At 40.9% G+C, this 24,754-nt stretch overlaps 2 protein-coding genes across 7 annotated transcripts; one reads left to right on the top strand and one right to left on the bottom strand.

Annotated features, from left to right (window-relative positions):
• Positions 1-1,482: 1,482 nt before the first annotated feature.
• Positions 1,483-12,544, bottom strand: LOC124059896 (von Willebrand factor A domain-containing protein 5A-like). 6 transcript variants are annotated; one of them, XM_046390304.1, is made up of 20 exons: positions 12,366-12,543; positions 11,855-11,919; positions 11,319-11,521; positions 11,005-11,227; positions 10,626-10,792; positions 10,417-10,531; positions 10,112-10,287; positions 9,935-10,023; positions 9,324-9,468; positions 8,327-8,406; positions 8,114-8,228; positions 7,836-7,994; positions 7,580-7,683; positions 6,530-6,750; positions 6,071-6,133; positions 5,765-5,809; positions 4,799-4,942; positions 2,890-3,038; positions 2,301-2,424; positions 1,483-2,187 (listed from the first exon to the last, which is right to left on the bottom strand). In XM_046390304.1, the coding sequence occupies exons 2-20, from the start codon at positions 11,895-11,897 to the stop codon at positions 2,108-2,110; spliced, it is 2,445 nt and encodes an 814-aa protein (XP_046246260.1). In that variant the 5' UTR covers positions 11,898-11,919; positions 12,366-12,543; the 3' UTR covers positions 1,483-2,107. The 6 variants fall into 6 exon arrangements, with proteins under 6 accessions (XP_046246260.1, XP_046246256.1, XP_046246258.1 ...); XM_046390300.1 differs by having other exon boundaries at positions 4,799-4,945; XM_046390302.1 differs by having other exon boundaries at positions 4,799-4,945; positions 11,855-11,934.
• Positions 12,545-13,860: 1,316 nt separating this feature from the next.
• vwa7 (von Willebrand factor A domain containing 7) lies at positions 13,861-24,237 on the top strand. The gene is made up of 16 exons (XM_046390279.1): positions 13,861-14,478; positions 15,863-16,520; positions 17,098-17,194; positions 17,394-17,528; positions 17,627-17,822; positions 18,057-18,226; positions 19,389-19,501; positions 19,619-19,735; positions 20,176-20,382; positions 20,890-21,022; positions 21,208-21,360; positions 21,487-21,579; positions 21,671-21,954; positions 22,864-23,000; positions 23,217-23,376; positions 23,512-24,237. The coding sequence occupies exons 2-16, from the start codon at positions 16,257-16,259 to the stop codon at positions 24,076-24,078; spliced, it is 2,826 nt and encodes a 941-aa protein (XP_046246235.1). The 5' UTR covers positions 13,861-14,478; positions 15,863-16,256; the 3' UTR covers positions 24,079-24,237.
• The last annotated feature ends 517 nt before the right edge of the window (positions 24,238-24,754 follow it).

Genomic DNA, 24,754 nt, shown 5'->3' on the forward strand with positions numbered 1-24,754 from the left:
TGAACTATATTTCCTTTATGCGACTGGTTACATGATTACTCTTTGATGCATACCTAAATACAGGGGTGGCTCATTTTACCCACAGGCTCTACGTGCCTCCTTCTCCCATGCATGAAATGAAACACCATTTACTTACACATTTGTGCTATAGTTGTTCTTCTTTTCCTTTCCGCTTTCCCTTTCAGGGGTCGCCACAGCGAATCACTTGCTTCCATCTCACCCTATCTTCTGTATCTTCTTCCCTCACACCAACTATCTTCATGCCCTCCTTCACTACATCCTCTTTGGTCTTCCTCTGGACCTCCTGCCTAGCAGCTCTAACATCAGCATCCTTTGACCAAATATTCACTATTCGTCCTTTCAACATGTCCAGACCATCTCCACTTGGTTTCTCTAACTTTATCTCTGAAACATCTCACATGAGCTGTCCCTCTAATGTATTCATACCTGATCCTACCTATCCTGGTCACACCCAAAGAAAATCTCAACACCTTCAGCTCTGCTACCTCCAGCTCTTCCTCGTGTCTTTTCCTCAAAGCCACTGTCTCCAGACCATACAACATTGCTGGTCTCACCACTGTCCTATAAAGCTTCCCTTTCATTCTTGCTGGTACTCTTTTATCACACAACACGCCTGACACATTTCTCCACCCACTCCATCCTACCCGCACACACATCTTCACTGCTCTGGAGTCTTGACCCTAAGTACTTAAAGTCCTGCACTTCTGTACCTCTGCTCTCTGTAACCTTACCGTTCCACTTGGGTCCCTCTTGTTCACACACATGTATTCAGTCTTGCTTCGGCTAACCTTCATTCCTCTTCTTTCCAGAGCAAATCTCCACCTCTCTAGATTTCACAGATCGCAGATCGCAATGTCGTCCGCAAACATCACAGTCCATGGAGATTCCTGTCTGACTTCATCTGTCAACCTGTCCATCACCACAACAAACAAGAAGGTGCTCAGAGCCGATTCTTTATGCAGACCCATCTTCACCGTGAACTCCTCTATCATGCCTACAGCAAACCTTACCACTGTTTTACTACTTTCATACATATCCTGCACCGCTATAACATACTTTTCTGCCACTTCAGACTTCCTCATACAATACCACAGCTCCTCTCTAACTGCTGCTCACAAATGCTAACTTTTCCCCTTAGCCTAGCTTCCACTACTCTTTCCCACAACTTTATTGTTTGGCTCATCGGCCTGAAACCTCTGGAGTTTCCACACATCTCCCTTGTTCTTGAAAATCAGCACCAGAACAATCCTTTTCCATTCCTCAGGCATCCTCTCACTCTCTAAGATCTTGTTAAACAAACCAGTTAAAAACTCCACTGCCATCTCTCCCTGCCATCTCCATACCTCCACAGGTATGTTATCAGGACCAACCGCCTCCTTGAAATTTGATAAAAGCTACACATATTTGTTTACACAGATTTACTGCCCTCCGATAACATTAAAAACAACCAACACATGATAATTTAATAAAACAAGCAATAAGTATTTTATATAATAATTGTATATGTTGCAGACTTGTGTGGAAGTTGGGACCTCAGTTTAACTTCAGCGATTTTACTGCCCTGCTTTACCACAGAAACAAATGAGCACATCCAGAAAGGCCACCAACTTCCAACACAAACTGTAATAAATGACCAACCTGGCAGCAGAAATCATGCAGTACATTCACATGAATACAGCAGTGATGTGGGGACAACACTCAAAGGTCCAACTTTTAAGTCTTTGACACTAAATACATTTATGTTTGTTCGTTTGCATTTATTTCAGGCCATAAACTCTGGAGCATTTTGAATGTATTTTTATATAATGCCTTGTGGCAAGCATTGGAAATAAACTTAAATGTTAAAATATTTTAGTACTATTAAATCATACTTTCTGATTAAACTTCTTTCAAAGATAAACAACTTCTAACAAGCAACATTAAAAAAATTCTTTGTCTTGAAACATGAATGATCCTGGAAAATAAGTGCAAATATGCAAATGCACAAAATGTTGGAAAGGTACAGGTAATGAATAGAAATACGCAATGTGAATGTTACAGGCAGGAGTAAAACTGGATCAGTGGAAAAGCCCCTTTAATGTAAACCTCAGAGTCCCAGGGCGTCTTTCTGCACGTTGCAACCCAACAGTGCATTTGCGGCTTCCACACACTCCTTCACACATGGTGCTGAAATGAAAAACACGTAACAAGTCATCAGCAGAGGAGAATCAGTTTGGGTAAACAGCAGATTTTAACCAACACACCATGTTAAGATCAACACTTCTTCTTATGGTTGTTACCATTCTGAGCACGGAGCCATGACACAGCCTTCAGAGCCAGAAGCTCCCACTCTTCCTGAGCATCCATCTTGAAACCATGAAGCCAGATCAGAGCCAGAATGGTGGCCCACACTTCCTGGGTCACCTAATTCACCAAATAAAAGAAAAAAGAAAAACATATGTGAAACCTTGCATAGCGAGAACAAAGAAATCAGAGAGAACAAAGAAGATATGGCACAAAGAGAAAATAATGCTCAATGGTCTCATTTCCAAACAACATAACGACAAAATTAGACACCAAAATACTTTCACAAAAACATCAGACTGAAATGCATTTTGCAGCCATGAGGCTGCTATATAAAACCAACAACATTGCTGACAGTTCAGTGGCTGCTTGGGGGATATTTTGGTCCCTGATTTCCAGACATTTTTCTTGCAGTGATGTATCTTTTGTTTGACTCATCTTAACTTTTATTTGTTTTGCTTGGTTTGATGTTCTGTATGTCTTAGTATTTCCTCTGTTTTGTCATGAAATCTGTTTTAATATTAAGCCCCATTATTAATTAAATTCATTCATTATTCATTATTTATTATTTTGACAGTCACTCACTGCTGAAGGTTTTGTGGTCTCCACCTCCTTGCTGGTCTTTCCCAGTGCAGTGGCCAGATCTGGATCTAACACCCAGCAGCCAGACGCCTTCTGAAGGGAGACCAACTGCAGCATAGGGTCTCTGGGTGACCTTATGGGCAAGGAGGCTTCAGAAGAGAAAATCAAAGCACGTGCAAAGATAAAACAGTCCTTATGAATTATACTGATATGCATTTCATATTGGTTTGTGGACAACCATATTGAAACGCCAAGTTTGGCAGTATGACATCTTATTTTGTTTTTCTTTTGTTTTGTTTTCTTAAGTCAGAAGTCACCATATTTGGTCCAGACTCTGGAGAGGATGCGTATTGTGTATTGCCTCCATCTTGAGTGGATCTGACTAAGAACAAGGTAAACATGGCTGAAAGCATGCTCTGATTTGTCATCTATTTTATTATAAATGGAACCATAATTTATAAAATGGACATTAGGCTGTAATGAAGAAGACTTGAAAATAACAACTGTGACCATAAAGTTATTAGGAAATAGTTTACTAAGGTAATTAAGTAAGTCAAGTGATAAGTTGGCTCATTTTTTCAAAAGTTTACAGACAATCTGACTTTTTTTACACCAGGTGAGTCGCCCCTTGTTGTCCATTAGAACAAATGGAGGCTTAAGGCACTTCTGTGTCAACTTTTCAGACCAAGAAGCTCCATCCATTTATGACACTCACCATGCTGCTTCACGATAAATGCTAATATCAGCATGCTAACATGCACACAGTGACAACTTAAACATGCAGATGTTTGTCAGTTTTAATTTCTGCTAACATTTGCAAATAATTCACAAATGCAATAGTTTAGATAAAATGTCCAGCTGAGGCTGATGGGCTGATGTTATTAGTTTTGCAGATGTTAAGTTCTGAACCTTTTAAACCAATAGAAAGTGTGGCTTGATGAAATCACTGAATGAAAAGTCAAAAAAGCACCAAAGTTACTGTGTTACAATTCATCCTGAGGAAGACCAAAAATCATTGCAGCTCATCCAATAGATGACAACAGATGTATATTCAATGAACTCATTATTACTTATCACTTGAAAGGGATCATAATCACAAAGCTCTTCATCTGCATCCATGAAGACAAAAAGATAAAATTTCAAAAAAGGTAACAACAGTCAAGAATTTAAATGTAACATCTAAAAATTCAGTATTGCACCCAATGCACAACTGCACCACATAGAAACTAGGACTCTACAGAGAGAATAGGACAAAAATAAATATAATTTATGGATTCAGTTTTAATCTTTAAAAATATAATAGTTACATAATAAATCTATATACTCTAAACACATTTCAAAAAATAGAAGTTCCTATACTGTACAGCACCACAGCTCCAAAATTCACCACTGAGCTGAGTCTGCACTCCTGATTAACAGAAGGAGGTGACAGGGTCTGTTTTGATAACCTCTGCAGCTAATCAGTCAGAATAATTTCTTGTAAGACGACTTTGACAACAGCTGTATACATTATGATACACTGTCTCACTCGTGTGCTATGCAATGACAAAATAAAAATTATGCATATCAAATCCAGCACAGAAGCTGAGTATCATAAGCTTTGTTCCTTAGCTACTGAAATAAATGTTTCACATTTTTCACACACATTTCAACTGCACTGTCCTGATAAAAGCTGCTGTAGACATATTAACCAGGCGATGCAGTCTGTTTTTGGCAGACAATCACATTTTGATTGTCCTATGATGTCCGGCAATGATATTGTGACAACAGCTAAATTAGCTGGCCCATCTGCAAGGACAGCTGAAACCCACGAAAAACAGTCCTGTTGGCAGATCTGATGATGTGGCAGCTCTCAAAGCACAGCTATCAAACATTTCAGTGAAAATCAATTAAACCACAATGTATTACCTACCCTGAAACTCTTCAAATTCAGGTGCCACTGAACACATCAGCTGCGTGTAGTCACTACATGGAGTCTGTAGTGACTTCTTAGTTGATTTTCCCTGGGCACCCATCTTTTTTCTACCGGAGAAAAAGTTAAATATGCCCGTAGACGCTGCTGAGAGAACAGAGTGAACATGTGGCCATGGTCATTTTTACGACAAATATATCACCAAAGGAAATGGTATGGGTCCCAATGGGACAGGGACAATTGTGGAAAAGTTTAATGTGAGACTCTTTGTCAAGAAACTGATCCTTCATAGCAAATGCTTATGCAGTTGGATTTGCCAGTAAAAAGCTCTGAACAGCGACAAGGATTATGCTAAGAGACCAAATACCTCCACTACATAATAATAAACATCCATAAACATAAACCTTACTTAAATCAACAGCACAAAACAATACATGAGGAGGGCTGCAACTTGCAACAGCAACGCATGTTGGCATGAGTGCAGTCAGCAGAATAACACTGGCAGACATAAGCCTATGATGTCCGTCCTGATCACCTGCATGAATATGATTGGATGTCGGCAGATAGTTGCAAATGAGCTAATCATTGTGATGTATATTATCGAGAGGTAATTCCAACCAGCCAACACAAGGGTGACTTAGTGCTCTGCCTTATCTATCATCATACCTCACTCACGTGTAGAGGAAAACACACTTTTTTAAAGTGCATTCAAAATAAAACTTGAAACAAAGGTCTCGATATAATGAGCTACATTTTAATGACTTTTTTAAATCTGTGTTAGGGGCACACAAACTACATGCACACACTGACACACACACAGCTCAGTGTGCTTCACTTGCTGCCCTGGATAATCAAACAAATCCTTTATACAGTAGTAGTTTATGTTGCCTATTCAGTGTTTATACAAATATTATATGCATAGAAATACACAGATACATACATATTCCATTTAGCCTGTATACTTACGTTTCTTGGTTAAGCAAGCTTTTTCTACCTGTGTATTGACTTGCACTTTGAGATTAAAAAGAAAAGAAAGTTAGGTCAGTAAATTACATGAGAATGAGTAAAGATAAATATCAATCAGAAAGCAACTTGTTTCTTAAATGATGATGAAAATGACTCATAAGTCATTACAAGTACTATTTAAAATATATTGTGTTAGAAAAATAAAGATACATTGAAGACAGAAACATAGTGGCACACAGATAGGTCAGTATTCACAATAAATTCAGGGTAGTTTAGACAGACACTCATATTCAGTTTTTTACTCACAACACTGTGAATGATACATCATCGGGGCAGCCATCCCCATACTACAGGCCATCGGCAGGAATCCTAAAATTTTAAAAGGGGAATGCGAGGTCGTGCGAGTTTACATGGGAATAAGCTCACAAAAAGCATCAACTAAACATCTGAATTCTGAAGTAAAACTGATATTGCAAATATTCCTGTCTTTTTCTGATCCTGTCTTTTTTGTGGTATCATCTGGTTCCACTGGTTACGAAAGCAAAGAACAAAGAAGCTCAGATGGTGTGTGACTTCATCCTGCGCCCAGGACACCATTACTCCACTATATCTTTACAGAGCAAATAGTAGTTTGCTACCATATTAATGTTCAAATTCCCATAAATTTAACCTTCAGTGTTAAATCAACACTATCATTCATGATCAGTGACAGCATCTTCGAAGGAGGGTCTTTTGCTTTTCCTATGTGCTTGGAAAAACACTCACTTGGTGTTGGAACATCCCTGCGCACCAGAGGTCCTTGAATCACCTTGCCGTCCCCTTTGTTGACAGCAATGAAGGCAGTGAAGGCACTGCTCACTCCTGATTGGACACTGAGCTCTACCACCTTCTTTTTCACTCCTCCATCTTGCTCTTTTCTGTGCTCTCTCTCCTCCATCTCCAGGGAGCGAATCAGAGTCCGAGCAGCCAGCCTGTGAACTGTTAACCTGCAGACATCACGGAAACGCAAACACAGTGATAAACAAACATTACATTTTGCCAGTCAAATTCCCACCATGTCAGTGGACTGGTGGAAGTTTGATGTATTGCCCACATGTTAAGCCAATCTTTGTCAGCAATTTCAAAATTAAGTTCCTTCTCCCATTTCTTTTTCATATATTTACGTGAATGTTTATCATGTAGATTCAGTGCTTGATATAATGTAAATTATTCTTATGTCACTTTAGTTATGGTTTGATCGCACCATTCAGAGGGATCTGTCTGGATTTATTTTCTATTATATTGTCTTAACTGTAGATATCTGTAAAATTCATGTGTTTCCAGATTATATTTTCTTTTTAAATTCTTTTAAATTTTGAAAAAAATAATTTGAAGTTCTAGTCTGTTTTATGGTTAAGTGTTTTTTACAGAACTGAAAATGACTGTCAGCCACTAAGCAGATGCCTAAAGAAGTATAATTTGACCCTTGGAACAATTGTTCGGCCAAAAAAATGGACTGTCTATGCGGTAGAAAGATGATGTTCATACTCTGTAGCATTTTCCTTTAACTCAAAAGGTGAAGAGCCGATGACAACCACAATACACTGTGCTGCACCATAACAGTGAACGCTCCAGCTGCTGGGTGATTGGTTGGTGCTTGGTTTTGGCTCCTCAACTCTGAAACTGGAAACACTACGCCAGCCAGCTAATAACAAACCATCCGTTATATTCCGTTCTATTATACCTGATTGCAGACTTTTCCCTTTAATGCCACGCATAAATGCAGTATTCTGTTATCAAATAATGACGTGTTTTGTTTAACTGTGACTGGTTTACCCAGTGTCCTCTGCAGGTTTGAGACTGAAGTGCAGCTGGTTCTGAGTGGGATGACCTGCCAGGTTGTACTTCACCGTCACGCAGCCCTCTGCTGCCTCTGAACTCTGAGAAAGGATTACAGTGTGGACACCATGTTTATTACTCTATTCACATGCCTGATGGGTTAAAAAATAGATGAAATCTATTTTGTATATCTAAATAATGAAAACAAATCAGATCAGAGAGGTATTTCACTATAACTTGTCGCTGCTCCTACCTGTCCAGTCAGCTGAGCATAAATCAGTGACCTTTGTCCCTGGAAAAGTGCTGTGATTGGTGGAGAGAGGACAGTGACAGAGACATTCTTTGGTAAATCCCATGTGACAGAGACGTCCACCACAGCTGGCTGCAGAGCAAATCGCAGCGACTGCATCACCTGACGAGAGAGGAGATAACAAAAATGTGGCTGTGGCGTTGGGTTTTTGCTCACTGTTAAGATTTCTGCCTGAGTACACGTGTGCTGTTGCACTGTTTCACTTGAGTGGTTTTACGTACTTTTGGTTGCATCCTGTCAGCCCCTGTGATGAACTGAGCGTGGCCTCCTCCTTCCTTGGCCAACCCATTGATAAGAGCAGAGCTGGCCCCTTCCCCAATCCCAAAAGAGAAACACCTACAATACAGAAGTTTTGCTGTCAACACACACAGCAAGGGAACATGGGACATATTCTGAGAACTGAGCAGGTGTTTGCTGTGTTTCTGTGGATTCACCTGTGGGAACCTGAATTCTTCTTCACCAGACTGATAACTTCTTTGGTATTGCCCACCTCTCCATCAGTAAAGACAAATAGCTAAGGACGAGAATTTATATGTCACTCTTGATATGTCAGTCACAGGAAAATCTCCTCACATGAAAGTTAATAAAACTATGCCTGATGGTGATAATAAATATTGTAGTTCAGTCTCAGTCCCTCTCTCTCGCAGCACCGTATCTAACGCGAAGTGATGTAAACAAAAAACTTTTGCCCATAAAAATGGCCACCGCGGCGCACAATGAATTGTGAGATCACGTGCCCTTTTGAGTCCGTTCGAGCCCTATAGGATGTCTGAATGGAATATATTATTACTCCTAATCGAATTGTGTCTATCTGGATGGCGCTACAGCTTGGGCGCTTTCTTAAACGAGGAGAATTCCAAAACAGGCCGAAACAAAAGGAAAGACAGGTAACGAGACTGTTTTCAAAATGTAATTAGTAGAAAGTACAGATATTTGCGTGAAAATGTAACAAATAACAGTAAAAAGTAGGCAGAAAAATAAATAAAGATTAAAAGATTAAAGATTAAAGTGACATATTTTGTCATTGGAGGGAACTCACTCCAACGAAATTTGTTCTCTGCATTTAACCCACCCAAGTGACGTGCACACACACACAGCAAACCCGGGGCAGTGGGCGACCGCGTGCAGCGCCCAGGGAGCAGTGGGGGTTAGGTACCTTGCTCAAGGGTACCTCAGCCATGGACACCGGGACGGGGGATCGAACCAGCAATCCACCGGTTACGGGTCCGACACCCTAACCGCTGATCCACGACTGTGGAGTAAAGTAGAAATACTCCAAAATTCTATTAAGTAAGGTAACGAAGTATTTGTACTCCATTACTTGACACCACTGGCGACGACTGAATGGTATGGTGTTGTTACAAACAACAGGTCTATGTGCAGCCTGTTTAACAGTTAATGTGTGTGTGTGTGTATGGGTGTGTGAATCACTTGTCGAGGTTGATTTGGAATGCAGGGTTTGCTGTAAATATTTTTGAGAGGCTCCAGGATCTCTGTTCCTCCTAGATTAGCACCCATCTTTTCAACTTTCTTCAGAGCCTCCTCCATGGTCTTTTGGCTGTACTTAACACTCTTCCTGTCATCACACAAATACACAACCTGATTAACAATACACACATACACATATAAGCATTTAAGGTTAAATTTACAGGATTTTGAACATTAATAAAGTAGCAACTCTATATTTTCATAGCCAGTCCAACTCCCCATGCATGTTAGTTAATGAGAATGTGCATGTGAATCCCTCCCCATCCTCTCTGCATCTCTTTAGAAACTTTATAGTGTTACAGCTAAACAAATATGATCTTTATTCATATGTGATTGTTACTGTCTGTATGAAAGTTTGATCTGTGCTTCTGAGCAGTGTGTGATCATATGCTGCTCCCTTGTTTCCCCAACAGCAGTGAGAAAACAGCAAATGCATTTGTTTTTATCCGACATAAAGATGATCTAATGGCAATAAATGTTGCATATTTGGCCTTAAACAACAAAGACTGGAACAAGTATGCTGTTGGACTGAGTGACAAGAGAAAGTGACTTACGGGAAGATGTGTTCATAGGTGGACCCAAAACTGTAGATATTGAAAAAGCAGCCCATTGGTAAGCTTTTCAACAGGAGCAGCAGAGTATCCTTAAGGGAAGAAATCAAAGACAGTGAAGCTCACTGTGTGAGGGACACTATGAATGATTTTATGACAGAAACAAGACATAATGAATACCCTGGCACTGCTAATGCGAGTCGGACAGCTCCGGCTGTTGTTTATATGTGAATCCATACTTCCAGATCGATCCAGTAAAAACACAAACTCTCCACATGAGGCCACTGAAGACATCACAGCCTGTGGGAACTCTGGGTACAGGCTCAACATCACTACTGGGTCCCCCATCAGAGTGCCTGAAGGCACAGGGGAGACAGAAGTATGACCTCAAATCTGACTTTTATCACAGCATGTGTAGCTCATCAGTTGGAGGATCATAAACTTTGTATTTGTAAAGTAACAGCGTCGCTAACTCACTAACTCACCAGGCTTGGCAGAGGCCTGTCCTGCCTCCACCACAGCAGTGGGCTGGTGGGCGTCTTTGTAATAAATCAGCAGTTCAACATCCCTGTCAAATTTGTGTCCTGCAGCCAACTTGACCTGCAGATCACAAAATACACTGACTCAAATATAAATAAAGTGATGTTGTCGGGACTGAGGAACAGTCTCACCCAGCAGATACATCAACACTGACCGTGGCCTGGGTTTGCTCCGTGTTGAGATACTGGAGAGGGTCCAGGGAACAGCTGGACTCCACCTTAGAGACTGGACGAGGAGAGGACACTCGGGCGGAGAAAGCCAGAGTGTAGGGCACCAGAGAGGCTGGAACTGAGGTCACCTGGACACTGGGACCTTCACTACCTGTAAACAGTGAAGTTCACCTTTAATCTTTTGGATATAAAATGCCATCACTTCATCATTTCACCCTTTAGATATCTGGGTGCACTGCTGTCTTAATATACTGCTGTACATGAGGATGTTCCTGTGGCAATAAAACCCTTTGTATGAACAGGTGTGGTGTGCACTGAGCTGAGGTTTAACGTCCTGGTCAAAGTGTTGCCTGGTGTTCCTACCCTGAGGTTGGTAGCGAGGGTTGAGCACCGCAGGCAGACAAAACCTGAGCCCGTCATCAGCCTGCACATCCAGCTCAGTGACGTACTCCAGCCTGATGGAGGCGCTCTCTCCTGGACGCAGACTGCCCACACTCATAGAGAACACGTCTGGGCTCTGATCACTCTCCTCCAATAGGAAGGCCTGCTGCCCGGAGCTCAAAGCGTCGTCATACTCGTCACGAGCCTGGAGCGCAGATGACACAGAGTGACTTTCACTGTGTTTACTGTGTTTTTAAGCTCCGCTGTACTGAGTAAGACTTTACTGTCCAGCTCACCTCCTGTTTCTCCTTCACCTCAGCTACAATCTGCGTCTGTCCGATCGTAGCGCTGAAATGACAGACAGCAGCATCTCCGGGCAGAGGGAAGACAAAAACAGCCTCCAGTGGTTTGTCCTCCTTGTTCTCATAGTTCAGAGTGGAGACCACTGTAGCCACATGGTCTCTCACCTCCACCTCCACCTCCACACTCTTCAGAGGAACTGACAGAGAAACAAAAATGAACAAAATGAACATAAACTGTGTGAGAACTTCTGTGGATTTTGTTTTGTGTGACAATATATATATATATATATATATGTATAGTAAAATAATAACTATATAATATATATATATGTGGCTCACCAGAGTTTAGTAATACAGATAATTCTTTTGGTATTTTTAAATACTAAAAGCTAGTCTAGTTAAATAAACATACTGAACAATTCTCTCCTCTGTGATATTTTGTGATTATGAGGAAAAGTTAGGAAATCCCCTTTTGCATGAGTAAAACATCATGTAGCCTACAATTTAGATATTGTTTAACAGTTCCCTACCTGGTTCCTTATTGGCAGTGAGCAGACCGCAGTAGTTCATCATCTTGCCTGTTCAACAGGTTACACTGCCAAAGCAAGCACTCATGTGAGACAAAATGAAAGGAAATGAAACACTATGTTGTATAAACAAGCCACAACAAACCAACCACTGCACATGTTTTGTGACATGTATGTTTATTCTAACAAAACAATCTGTTCATAGAAGCCAAATTTGCTGCATTCAGGTTCAGTTTGATTTTCAGAAGCTGAGTTATGCTTTTTAAATCAATTACACTATGGCATGTGTGAGGTCAGTGGAATTATGCCAAAAGTAACCATAACTTATTTGTAGCCAGAGATTATGGAATAATACTGTAAATGGAGTCTGTGTAAAACGTTGCTTTACGAAGATGGCAGATGTAACGCTGTAAAAATATGTAGCCATCGCTGCATGTCGTCATCACATTACTACAGACTATACGCCAATAAATGTTTTAAATTATATATTACGAAAACAATGCATTATATATACCTTTACGCAAAAAGTCGACCTTGCTTTGGAAACGTCCGGTGAAGGAATCCCTCAGGCTCGCTTCTGGCTCCGCGTGAGCTGTCAAACCCGAGACACGCCTCAGCTTCATGCGGAAGCCCGAGCAGACCTTTGTCAAAGCCACTCTCTGACTCTCCGTAACCGGAAGCGCCTTTGCCCGATAGGAAACGTTCCTGCTGCTATATTGACAAAAGTCACATGTATGAGACGCTTAATGAAGGGAACCATCACTCATCCATAGGCTCGATTCGTTGCTTACAAACACATGTTTATAACCCTTGATGGCGTTGAGCCGGGAAGTTAATTTTGAATAAAACTTGATAAAGTCAAGTTATTTCAAAATAAAATCTTTCCATTGTCTCATGAGGTTTTAAGAGTTTTGTGATTAAACTGTAAGTATTTTGAGCTGAAGGCATCATTTACTGCTGTGTTTGCATAAACACTCCAACAGCTGTTGTGTACAGATTGCTGAGTGAGAACAAGAAAAAGAGAGCCAATGAATGAGAAATAGCTACCCCAATCGAGGGCTCCTTTTATCAGTATTATATAAAGCAAGTTCTTCTGTGTTATGGCTGAGTTAATCATAATGCTCCTACACACAAACACCAGCAGCTGTTCTTAAAAGAGCAGTACAGACACAGATTTCTGGCTGAAACACCTCTTTTGGTTGAGCATCAAGACTATGTGTTGTTATTCATACAGCTGACAAAGACAAAGCATGGGTCATGAGAATCTTGTGAAAAATCTTGTGTTGTTTCATGTTCTGTTTTAGTATACTCACCTCCCCCCTGTGGTTTGCTTCTTATTCTCTGCTAGTTTACCTGACCTAGCCCTTGTGTTCTCCTTGCCAGATTTGTCTACCTTACCTTCTGAATGTCTATCTGTGTGCCAAACCCTTTTTTTGGCAAATAAGGGTTGTTTTTTGTTTGTTTGTTTTAATCATGTTCCTGTCACTAGGTTTCCTTATTGCATGTGAACAGGAAGCATGCATGCACCTGATCTGCAGCTGACATAAAGCAAGTCGAGAGTTTTTTCTGAATCAGTACCCCACTTGATTTTCCTTCCACAGTTGCAAACATGGAGTTACATGCCTTGCACTTGCGCTGCCCCAATGATTCTGTGGTGTGGGGGCTCTGTGTGGTCTCTCACTTATCTACATTCACTTTCTGAATTGCTCATCAGGTGAACACAGAACCTTGACATACTTCTTGTGGTCGGCCAAGTGGTTGGATTGAAACTTACCATAGACACGAACACTTTCTGCATCGCAACCTTCTTCTTGTCTCACTGTGCATTTGTTTATCTTGCACTCCTTCATAAAACAGGAGAAATGTTTTGGTCATGTTAACAACACATTATCTCCTATCGTGTAGTTTAGGAACATAGCACAACCAAGCCCCTGAAACAATAGAAGGCCAAAGCTGAAAACACCCCCAAAAATTCACTTTTTTCTTCTTTTATTATACGTTCAGTTCAACAAACTGAAGTTCAACACTGTCCCTACGGTTGACCGGCAACTTGCTGTTAGAAATGTGAGTAACTAGGGAGAGAGGGAGGGGTTGTAGTGTTAGCGATTGTGAGAAGCAGTGTTTTTTTGGTTTTGTGAGCAAAAAGAAAGTGATGGATGGAGGACAGGGGGGTTGGGGATGGTCTAAGTTGAACACCCTTGCTGGTAATATATGCGGCCCTATTGTGGTGAATCAATGCACCATGCAATAATGGGTGCTAAGGAGGGGCACAAGGCTGTAGGGGAGCTATGACGAGATGTCCTCTCATGTTGTGCCCCGCTTGCTAAGAAGCGCACCCAAGACTTTCATCTGGGATTAAAAATGTGTTTCTTCCATTTTTATCTTAGCTGTTATTTTTCTTACCGAGGAGCTGGATGGAGACAAGAGCCCAAGGACAAACAAATGTAGAGACTCAATAATTTTGTTACACAGACAGGAATGCTGTGATTGCGCACACATTCTCCTCTTCTGACAAGCTGCGTTGAAAGTCTATGTATTCAAACAAAAGCACATAAGTGGTGTTCCACACTGACTGTAATATCTGTATACATGACTAAAATCTAAAAGGTCTACAAGGATGATCTGAGGTAAGAACATTTATTTTTTTATTTTTGTATAGAAATTCTTTGATCATAAGAAAGGAAATGTTTGTAGTCACCCGGTAAAATAAACACCGTATTTTAAAAAAACAACATTGCACACATTAATTTGTGCACCTAAGTTTATGTGATTCCTTGTTGACATTAATGCACTGTGATCAAGGAGGAAGTTTGTTGTGAAGCAAAACTATTGTTAATATACCGGAAATATATTGCAGACTAAGCAAAATATGATGAGCTGTTACTTAAGGTGAACAACAGAAGTTACTGTATGCCTGTTCAAGACAGTAAAAATAATAAGTCATATAAATAATAAAAGTAATAATAAGTTTAAGTATCAGATATCCTGCAGAATGAGTGAAGAGGGGAGTCTGCTCTCAGTTTAACCACACCGATCAATTAAAACTTATCTGCTGAATGGAGGTTGGAGGAGTGAAGTGAACAGTTGTCTAAAGGCTTCATGCTTTGTTTCAGTTTCCCCTTTGTGAAAGCACAGACCGTGAGAACAAAACCAAGAATGAATTGAATCTGAATAAAGATGACAATGAACAATAGGAGCGTCTGTACAGACAAGGCAGAGAAAACTGTGAGAGGAGGTTTTCATTTTTGTTAAGGGGGAGAGGAGGAGGAGGAGGAGCAGAAAGAGCAAATGACACATGAATGACTGGCACAACTGATCCAGTTAGCACAAAACATTACTTAACAATAGGGTTGAGTCAATTCATATTCAGTCATTTGACAAATAGCTTGCTGCATGACACAATGATGAATCATTAATTACAGTCTAACTGATTTGGTAAATATGATGTCATTAAAGTCTCTGTTGGAGCATGTCAGATTGACCAGTACTTTTGTCTACATAGTGTAGATTTCATAAAGAATATTTTTGTATGATCCTTGGATCAAATAAATGCAGACTTTTCAATCACTGGCAGACTCACAGGTGCTGATACAGTAAATGAGTGGGTGGGTGGGGGTCTAAATAGTTTAATAGATAGTTCCCTGTGTATTTTTATTACAGAGATGTAGAAGTTGCAACACCAGAATCACATAATAAAACAATTTTAACTTCTAGTATTTTCTTTTACTTTTTTTTAATTTCTCTTCTATAAATGCATCATCAGTATGTTTGTGCTGGTGCCTCACTGCATAGAGCTAGTTTCTGTTCATTTTTACTCTTCAGCAACAAGCACTGTTTTCATAAAAGGCTAAGCTAACTGACAAGCAGCGATAGACACAGTAGACAGCAGACAGCAAACTTTAAATTAAAATTCAAAAGTTGGAAAAGAAAATAGAAAACAAAAGTGGATGAAAAAGTGTATTTTGTATTGCAAGTTACTACAAAACCATAGTTGTATTTTATTTCATGCAGGTAGGATGTGATCAACTCACCCCATCTGCAGGACACAATGTTACAGGACAGAGGAAGAATTTGGAGAGGGAGTCTGAAGCATATGCACTGGTTTGTTCTCTCTTATCTTCTCCTCTTGGCTTTACCATGCACAGGCTTCCTCCCAAACTTTTGGTCACAAGTTTTAACGTTGTCATGGAACTCGCACACACACCAGCACATCACAGAACAATCTATTCTCAATGTCACCCTGGAGACTCTGAGGTACACCAAAAAACACCATGGAAACCATGCAGAGGAACAGGTGAGTTGATGTCTGCTGTCATGATATTGCTGTATTTCATTATGAAACATAGTATAAAAGACCTACTTTCCACTATTTCACAAAGGCACAGAACTACATCTCATTCCAGTGATGGTAAAATTCAGCCTGTATTCCCCCCAGACTAGATTGGGCCGTGGCTTTTGGAGAGCAGTGGGAGAGGTGGTGAAGTCCAATGCAGCCATGGACTTCCTGAGCTCCACCAGGTCTGAGCCAGTGTACCACTTTGACTCAGAGCGCGTGGACAGCGCCATGATGATGCTACGGCAGTTCTGGACTCAGACTCTGCTCTCAGTACGGGCCAAAGAGTACCAAAGTGCTCGCCATACCCTGGGCCAGCTATTTCACTCCCTGCAGGTACATGGCAACACTGTAATTAAGACATAGACAACAAAAGATAAATATAATTATGATTGGTAGTCTTGAAAATAGAAGGTTTAGCAGGCAGAGAGTCTTGAGCTTGAGCTTGCAAAGACCCTATCAGCTGACACAGATTTTAATCCTGAGGATGTATGGATTAGGACAGCAGCCGAGGCTGATGCCATGCTTGCAGCTGTTGGTCTCTGGGAGCATAAAAGTCAATAATTGGCCATAAAGCTAAACTCAAGGGACACCATATTGACTCTGGTTAATAGGAAGTACCGAAACCAGCTGCATGTAGAGAATAATGTGGGAAATGGTTGGTAAAAATGAAGAAATGGTAAAAGCTGCATTATATCTTAACAATATTGTTTTATAATTAAAGAATCTTGACACGTTCGAGCCTAAGACTGTTTTTGTTTTCTGCAACAAGTTTTCTTCATTTCCATTCTGCCACACTGCTTGCTTGGATCTTAATCTGTATGTTAAATGGCTCCAATATGGATATGACAATTTAATCAGTAAGTGCTGGCAAAAAGACAATGCTTTCATTTGCAAACTTTTATTATGTCAGGACTTCTACAGCCACAGTAACTGGGTAGAGATGGGCCAACGCTTCATTTACCACCACCTGCTGCAGCCAGAGGAGCCCGCCATCCCCGTGGCTAAAGGTAATTCACATCTTCAAATCTGTGATTACACAACTGCCCTCCTTATCACATCAAAAAGCAGTCCTAGAGCTGGCTGATGAGTCAGTCTTATTGGCTATCAACTTTTAAAGTAAATGATGAACCACTATGATAATGATATGGGGCTCTGATGGGCCTCCTTAATAATAATAGACCAACCCCTCTTCTTGTCTGTCCACAGAAGACACTCCTACCTGTATGGAGTGCTTCAGTGTCACCTGTCGAGACAACCTCCTGCCAAGACTAACAAATACGCAACAAGGCTCCAGGTTGCTCACCACAGGCTACTTTAGCACTTTCCCTCCAAAACCTCAGGGTATGTTAGATGCAAACAGATGCAAACAAACAGTATTTTCTGTATCCTTACTTTATAAACTCACCCATAAAGCTTTAAAAATATTTTTTCTTTTTTAGGCAAATGTAGTCATGGAGGAATTCTAGACAGTAGCCGCCATATGGGGGCCAAAGGGGGCATCAACAAGGACAGCACGTCACCTCTCTTCTCCCCTCATCATTACCTCCATGTGGAAGCAGCCACTTTGGCTACTGAGGGCACGCTGAGAGTACTGAGAGATCTCAGAGACACTGTGGGCCACAAAACCTTTCTCAGGTAGGTTTTGAATAGTGATTTAGTTGTTTGAGGTAACCTTAGTTGGTTAATATGTTGTATTCAAGTTGATCAACTTCCATCTTGATCAACTTCCATCTTAATACGTTGTATTCAAGATAGAAGTTAATCAGTTAAGCAACATAATATATTATATATACATTATATATTATTTTTCTTTTCAGCTGCTGAGTGTAAGTAGTATGCTTTTATTTCCTCCCAAACATCCTTCAATAGGCTTTTCAGTGTGAAGCAGGTCCCTGCATTGGTGTTTGTCATGGACACTACAGGCAGCATGTTTGAGGAGATCACTGCTGCTCGCCTCCGGGCCCACTCCATCATCCAGAGCCGAACCAGAAGTCCTGGGCAGCCTGGTACCTTTGTACTTGTGCCCTTTCATGACCCAGGTGAGGGTGAACATAACATACACATAACGTAGCAAGGTCCATAAAGACATGGTTGAATGAGTTTGGTGTGGAAGAACTTGACTGGCCCTGAACTCAACCCCATCCAACACCTTTGGGATGGACTGGAAGCCAGGTTGATTTCAAGCAAGACCTTATGTTATTATATAGTAGCAGCATATTAATGCCCATCATTTAGATTTTCAAAAATCACATTGGTGCAAGCTTTGAGTGATCACAGACTTTTGGCCCATGTAGTGTGATTTAAAGGAATACCCTGACATCAGATATGTAAGTCTGTCTACTAGTAACAAAACAGCTGTAAATCTGCTGGATTCCTCACAGTGATTACAACACACCAAAAAGTTTCTGCACTTGGCAAATAAGTAGTCCGGTACATAACATATAAAAACACAGTTTGTTGGTTTTTGTGCGGAATAATAATTAACTAGGCTAACTGGCTAGGCTACTGATGTGGTGTCTTAGAGTCAAGGCTCCAGGCCACATAGATCAAAAACTCTAAGTTTTAGCTTTGTTCAATTGTTCAAGAAAAGCTTCATCTTGGAGTCCAGTAAAATCATCAACAGGAGACAGAGCTCTGAGCAGCAAAGTCGATCTGGGTCAGCAAGGGGCTTCCCAGGTGTCATATTTCATCCCTCTGTACCAGTTGATCCTTTACTCTTAGGTCATCTTGGGGATTTTCCACTTTTCTATAGACAAATTTCATCATTATTTCTTTTCCTTAGGCCTGCTTTCTAACTTCAGACACCATTATTTCTTGGATTTTGCTTGTAGTGTTTTTTTTTAAATAATTGTTTTATGCAAGGTTACAATGAAGTGCTCCTTTAGAGTTTGAGGTTACAAAGTTCACTGGCTCTCTAACAGGTCTGCTTTCTTAAACTATTACAGCATGACTACTTCATGTTGTCACAAGGCATTGCACACTACATTCTTTAGTACATCACACACTTTGTCAGAAAATTATACCACACAGACTGTAGAAACATATTTACACCAGTGACAATCATCTTATCTGACTAACAACAGTTGTTAGTGGGTAAGCGTATTCCCCAAAATGTCAAACTGATAATTAAATTAAGGTTCAAAACAAAGAGCCACCACCTGTTGCACACCATCTAACATTTCTATTTACTGTACTCTGCAGGCGTAGGCCCAGTGCATGAGACCTATGACCCAGACCAGTTTATGCAGTACATGGAGAACTTAACGGCTCTGGGAGGAGGAGATGAACCAGAGATGTGCCTCTCTGCCATTCGGGTAAACTTAGATACTGTTTCTTCTCAAACAAGAAGGTAAAGTGATCAGGTGTGTACATGAGTGTGTGAGCACAGGCACATGCAGCAGCTAATTTCCCATCTTGCTGTGTGTTTTCAGCTGGCGCTCACTCACAGTCCTCCACTGTCAGAGATATTTGTATTCACAGATGCTTCTCCTAAAGACGCCCACTTGTTTGATGCGGTGAAGGCCCTCGCACTCGAGAAACAGAGCAAAGTAGGTTTTAATTTTAAAGAGAGCGCACCTCTGATAAAAGCCATTTTATGTCATTTATGAATCGGTATCACTTTATAAGATGATCGACTGAAATTTAGACTATGCTAATGATCTAGAGACCAAGCTGAAGCTGCCCTGAGACAACGAGCCATGATTTAGTGGGATTTTTTGATTATCAGCTGGAAGCATACACTGAAATCAAACACGTTTTGTTGCAGATACTGATTATATTTCTCAAAAGAGGAGGAATAGCATGACTTCAGTTACATTCTAGAGTGGATTTTATCTGTAACGAATTTAATTAGCGCACGCATCTTACATGCTGCACACTTATTATGGAAGGACACTGAAAGAAAGGAAACTGTGATCAAAAAAGTTGTATTTTAGCATGTTTCTTTCATGTTGACCATTGGTCCTGGTCTGGGCTTATTCTCCCATAGGTGACGTTTCTGCTAACTGAGGACCCCAACTACACAACAGAGAACCGAGGGAGGAAGAGAAGGAGGAGGAGGGCACCTCTGTCTCCTGACCGCTTCTCTCTCTATTCTTCCCTGTCCTCCCTCTCAGGAGGACTCACAATATTCACCACCAACTCTGACATCCACAGTGTCTCTACCATAGTGGAGGACAACACAGCTACTGACAAGGTACAACAGCAATAGATATTTGATACTGAGTTGAAATGAAGCAGGTTCTTAAGGCTAAGAGAAACACTATATCACTGGCTTCTATGTTTTTGGCATGTAACCACCTCCAAGCTTAAAGCTCCTCATCACTCGTTCAGTATATATGTCTACTGAGTGTGGCAGTTGTTTTGCTTGTAAAACACAACAAAACAAAAGCAAAAATGAGAGGAAAATCTAAAAAATAAACACTATGTGTGGCAAAACATTGTGTGGGTGACATACACTGAGGCTTTAGCTTCCTGCTCTTCTGCAAATGAGGTTGATAAGAGTGGTGAGACAGTAAAGTCTTTTTGAGTGCAAAAAAAAAACAAACAAAAAAAACAGGGAACTGAAAACACTGAAATGCTCCATAGGCTGCAGGGCTTGGTAATGAGGATCTGTGTGTCCTTCACTGTGCCATGTGATCACTTTCTATCATTGATTATTGACTTTATGAATTTATTGTTGAAATATGCACATCTCCCCTAGGTGACCCTCCTTCACATGGAAAGTGACCAGAAGTTGATGTCCTCACATTCCTTCAGAGTGGACAGCTCAGTAAAAACTGTCACACTGCACATCACTGGCATCCTGATAGAATGTATCCTTACCAGTCCATCAGGTAGCTGCACTGTAAGGCTAGCATGTTTATATTAGTAGTTCTAAGATATATAGGTATGAGCTGTTGATGGGAACTGTCTCCGAGCATCTGTATGTGTGAACTGCACTTGCTCCTCCATTTAACTCTTCTTAGCATTTGATGATGAAATGAACCCAATTGATCATCTTCCTCTTCTTCTCTGTTAGATCAAAGGCAATCTCTTTTGAATGAACAAGGCCCTCTGGCAGAGTTGGAGTACTTCAAGGGTTTGTACCGCATCAGCCTGCTCCTTCCTATACAGCCAGGACAGTGGGAACTTCAAGCCAAGAGTGATGGACATCTCACATTCAGTGTAATAGGTAAGAGGAAAAACATGGCAAATAATAAGAAAGTCAGCTAACAGATAATTACAGATACATTTGTTATTATTTGACTGCACTTGTTCTGAGAAGAGGCAAAACCTGTCTTTTTATCTGAACTCCCAGGGGATAGCAGTGTGGATTTCCTGTATTACTTTGCCACTGTAGCCAATGACACACATCCAGGTCTGGCCAGGGTGGATGGTAGTCCAGTAGCAGGTGAGGGTTATGATTTTCCTAGTTTAATTAGTGATGTGTCAATCACACAACCAGGAACCAAAGAAGTCTTGTTCCTGATTTAACTTCCCAGGTGTCCCTGCCTTTCTGGTGCTGTCTGTGACAGGCCTGGCTCCAGATGAGGAGGTGTCTTTCAGTCATGTGACGCTGCTAGGAGCTGATGGGGAGAACCTCCATCAGGTGAAGCTGAACTCCTCCTCCTCTATATCCTCCCACTCTGTGGAAGAGCTGGTGGGATGGGTGGATTCTGTTCCCAGAGTCCCTTTCTGTGTTCGACTGACAGGCCAGGACAGCAGAGGAAACAAGTTGGAAAGGGTTTCCACAGGCATGGTTCAGCCCACTCATGTTCAAATACAGGTAGTCATAATGCTAAACAAGACATGTGCTGCCTTCTGAAATGTTGGTCAGAATTTAAAAGCTGCTATTACTGGTAATAAAATGTTGAATTCTTTTACTCACTTGCTATTTCTTTGTGGACAATTATTCATCAAGATGATACCTGTTCTGCCAAACGGTTTCATTGTTTTAAGTGATGTACAATAAATGTTAATATTTCTATATAAACAATGGACAGGAAATCTGCATGTAATGTCAAAGTTAGGGCTCATAACAACAAAGTCGCTGAAAATTGTGACCTGATTCTGCTGTTCCTCTCAGTTTTATGGAACACTTGAGCATTTTTTTAGCTCATTGTTTTAATTGTATGGTGTGCTCAAGGTTTCTCCCATTTTTTCCTGTTAAAGGTTTTTCTGAGAGTTTTTCCTTAGTCGATGTGAGGGTCGAAGGGCAGAGGATGTTGCTATGATGTTATGTAAAGCCCTTTGAGACAAACTGCTTGTAAAAATTGGCTATACAAATTAAGTGTCTTGTCTTGTCTTGTCTTGTCTTACAACCTTACTGTACTGACCAGTGAACATAGTGAAGCATTTAGCTCAAGAGCCAGATTTTTCCCTCAGGAGAATGTAGAAATGCATGACAGACACAACTCCAAATGAATGTTAATGTTGCTGCTTATCTACTGGATGCTAATAGGCAATAGCATGTATGAAGGTATGCCAGCACTTATGCTAATACAATACAGTGTTGCGTTTCCAGGTTGTTGGTGTTCTAAGTGGTCAAAAAAAAGTTATTCTGACTGTTTCATATCATATCTTGCCTTTCAAAATGTCAATTCTTTGAGAAACTTTCAAAACAACTATGCATAGGTGGGTTTTCTGATTCACCTCAACTTCAGCAACTTCAGGACTTGCTGTGTTTATCTTTCAGATGTTGTCTGTCCCTCGTCTGGTACCTGGTCATAGCGCGGCTGTGGCCTTTGACATCTTGAATCATGGCCCGGCCCAGCTCTTAAGTCTGACAGCTGACGATGACTGTGGATATCTTCATAAGAGAGGACCTCACAGGTAGAATAAACAAAATCAAAATCAAATTAAACCTACACGTATGGAGTCTTGCTAAGCCTGACAAAGGGACTCTTATCTTGCCATTTTCATTTCTGAAAAAAAATGAAATCATTTTATTAATTTCTAATAAGATGAAAATGTCCTCACTTGGACAGTATTTGTAGAAAAGAACATTTCATACTTCTTCTTTAAGTTTGAAGGTTTTTTTTCCCTCAGGTTTCATGTTGCAGAACAAGGATCTTTCCATGGTCAGGTGGACCTGCACACTCCTGCCACAGCTCAGGTTGGAGTGACTGTCACCCTTACACTCACTGTGCGTGTTCATGACTCTCCAGACACAAATTATGCAGTGGCCTACTTGACTGTGGTCCCCTCGGTAAGCATTTACTTAAACTAACAGAAAAAGTCAGTTGTTCAGTTGAAAAGCTTTTTTGCACATACGGATCATTAACTCAGCTTAAACTGTCCATTATGTTTACTGTGTATGCCATCACTTCCTATTCCTCTTTAGGATCCTGACATGTCCCCACCATCCTGCTCCACTGCACAAGTACAGTCTTCCTGTCTTACCATTTGTAATGAGTCCAGCTGGAGTGTATCTCTGGCCGTGTCAGACAGGGGGCGCTCTGGTCTTGCTGCCCTCCAGCTTCAGAAGGGCGAAGGCATTCTGACTTTGTCCCACAGCCCCCCGGCCACAGAGGAGAGCCTGGTACAAGCTCAGCCCAACACTGACCAACAACAGGTGCACAAGGACAAGACCACCAGTGGGGGTCACCACCATCACCAGCACCATCACAAGAGCAGATTAGAGAAGGGAGACCCCCCTTTGAATGTATCTGAATGGGTACTGGGCTCCTCTCAGCCACTGTGGGTGAGGTACACATCCAGTTGCTGCTCCTCTCAGGCAGAGCTGCTGGTGTGGGACAGAGCTGGAAACATGAAGCGCTGCCATCTAACATCTGGCCAACAGAGGCAGCTAAGAGACAGGACTACAGAAACCAGTGGTGTTGGACGGATTACACTCACAGCAGACATCTTTTTCCTGCTGTTAGGTCTGCTGTGGTCTTCTCTGCTTTAGGTTGATGTGATTAAAAATATGTTGCAGGTCAAACTAATCTACATATTGAGAACTGATTTCCATTTTGGTATAAGTGCACTTAATGCAAAGAAATGTGTCTTTCTTTCCTGCTTTTAAGTGCTTGCTACTGTAATTTTTAAGGACCATGCACTGAATAAAGAATGACTCACTTTCACTGAAAATCTGATATATTATGGATTGAATAATTTGGACACCACTTTTTCAACAAGAATATAACACAAGAAAAAAACATATAAAAGAATTGGCATATACAGAGAAAAACAACTATGCATTCACGCACAGTACAACTGTGGAAGTATATTATAGTATATTAGACGCACTTATCATATACTTGCAAAGACAAAATAGATAAACATGTTTTACACTTTTGTACATCTTTGTGTGTGGAGGCTATATTCTAGGCTGTATTCATGAGACAGCCCTATTCTTGCCATTTCTGCCGTCACAATGACTTTGAGGTGCAGTTTACCAAGGTAATTGAGGGTTTAATGGTAGCTGTTTGTAGCAAAAAAACTGTATGAATGGGTCATGTCTCATGTCTCATGAATGGGGAAGGCAAGGAAGCCATAAACAGTGGAGGAATAAAATGTGACATGTAGGAGTTTCAAGTGACTTATCACAGTATTGAGAAACCAACTGCAGCACATAATTTAAA

This window comes from Scatophagus argus, chromosome 5, assembly GCF_020382885.2.
Source record: "Scatophagus argus isolate fScaArg1 chromosome 5, fScaArg1.pri, whole genome shotgun sequence".
Classification (NCBI taxonomy): domain Eukaryota; kingdom Metazoa; phylum Chordata; class Actinopteri; family Scatophagidae; genus Scatophagus; species Scatophagus argus.

Coding starts and splice junctions, on each gene's coding strand:
- vwa7 (XM_046390279.1), top strand. CDS start 16,257: ATGGTAAAATTCAGCCTGTATTCCCCCCAGACTAGATTGGGCCGTGGC. Junction 23,001..23,216: donor CATAAGAGAGGACCTCACAG/GTAGAATAAACA, acceptor TTTTTCCCTCAG/GTTTCATGTTGCAGAACAAG. Junction 23,377..23,511: donor ACTTGACTGTGGTCCCCTCG/GTAAGCATTTAC, acceptor ATTCCTCTTTAG/GATCCTGACATGTCCCCACC.
- LOC124059896 (XM_046390300.1), bottom strand. CDS start 11,897: ATGATGAACTACTGCGGTCTGCTCACTGCCAATAAGGAACCAG. Junction 10,532..10,625: donor CGGAGCAAACCCAGGCCACG/GTCAGTGTTGAT, acceptor TGTGATCTGCAG/GTCAAGTTGGCTGCAGGACA. Junction 4,946..5,764: donor AGCTTGCTTAACCAAGAAAC/GTAAGTATACAG, acceptor CTGTTCTCTCAG/CAGCGTCTACGGGCATATTT.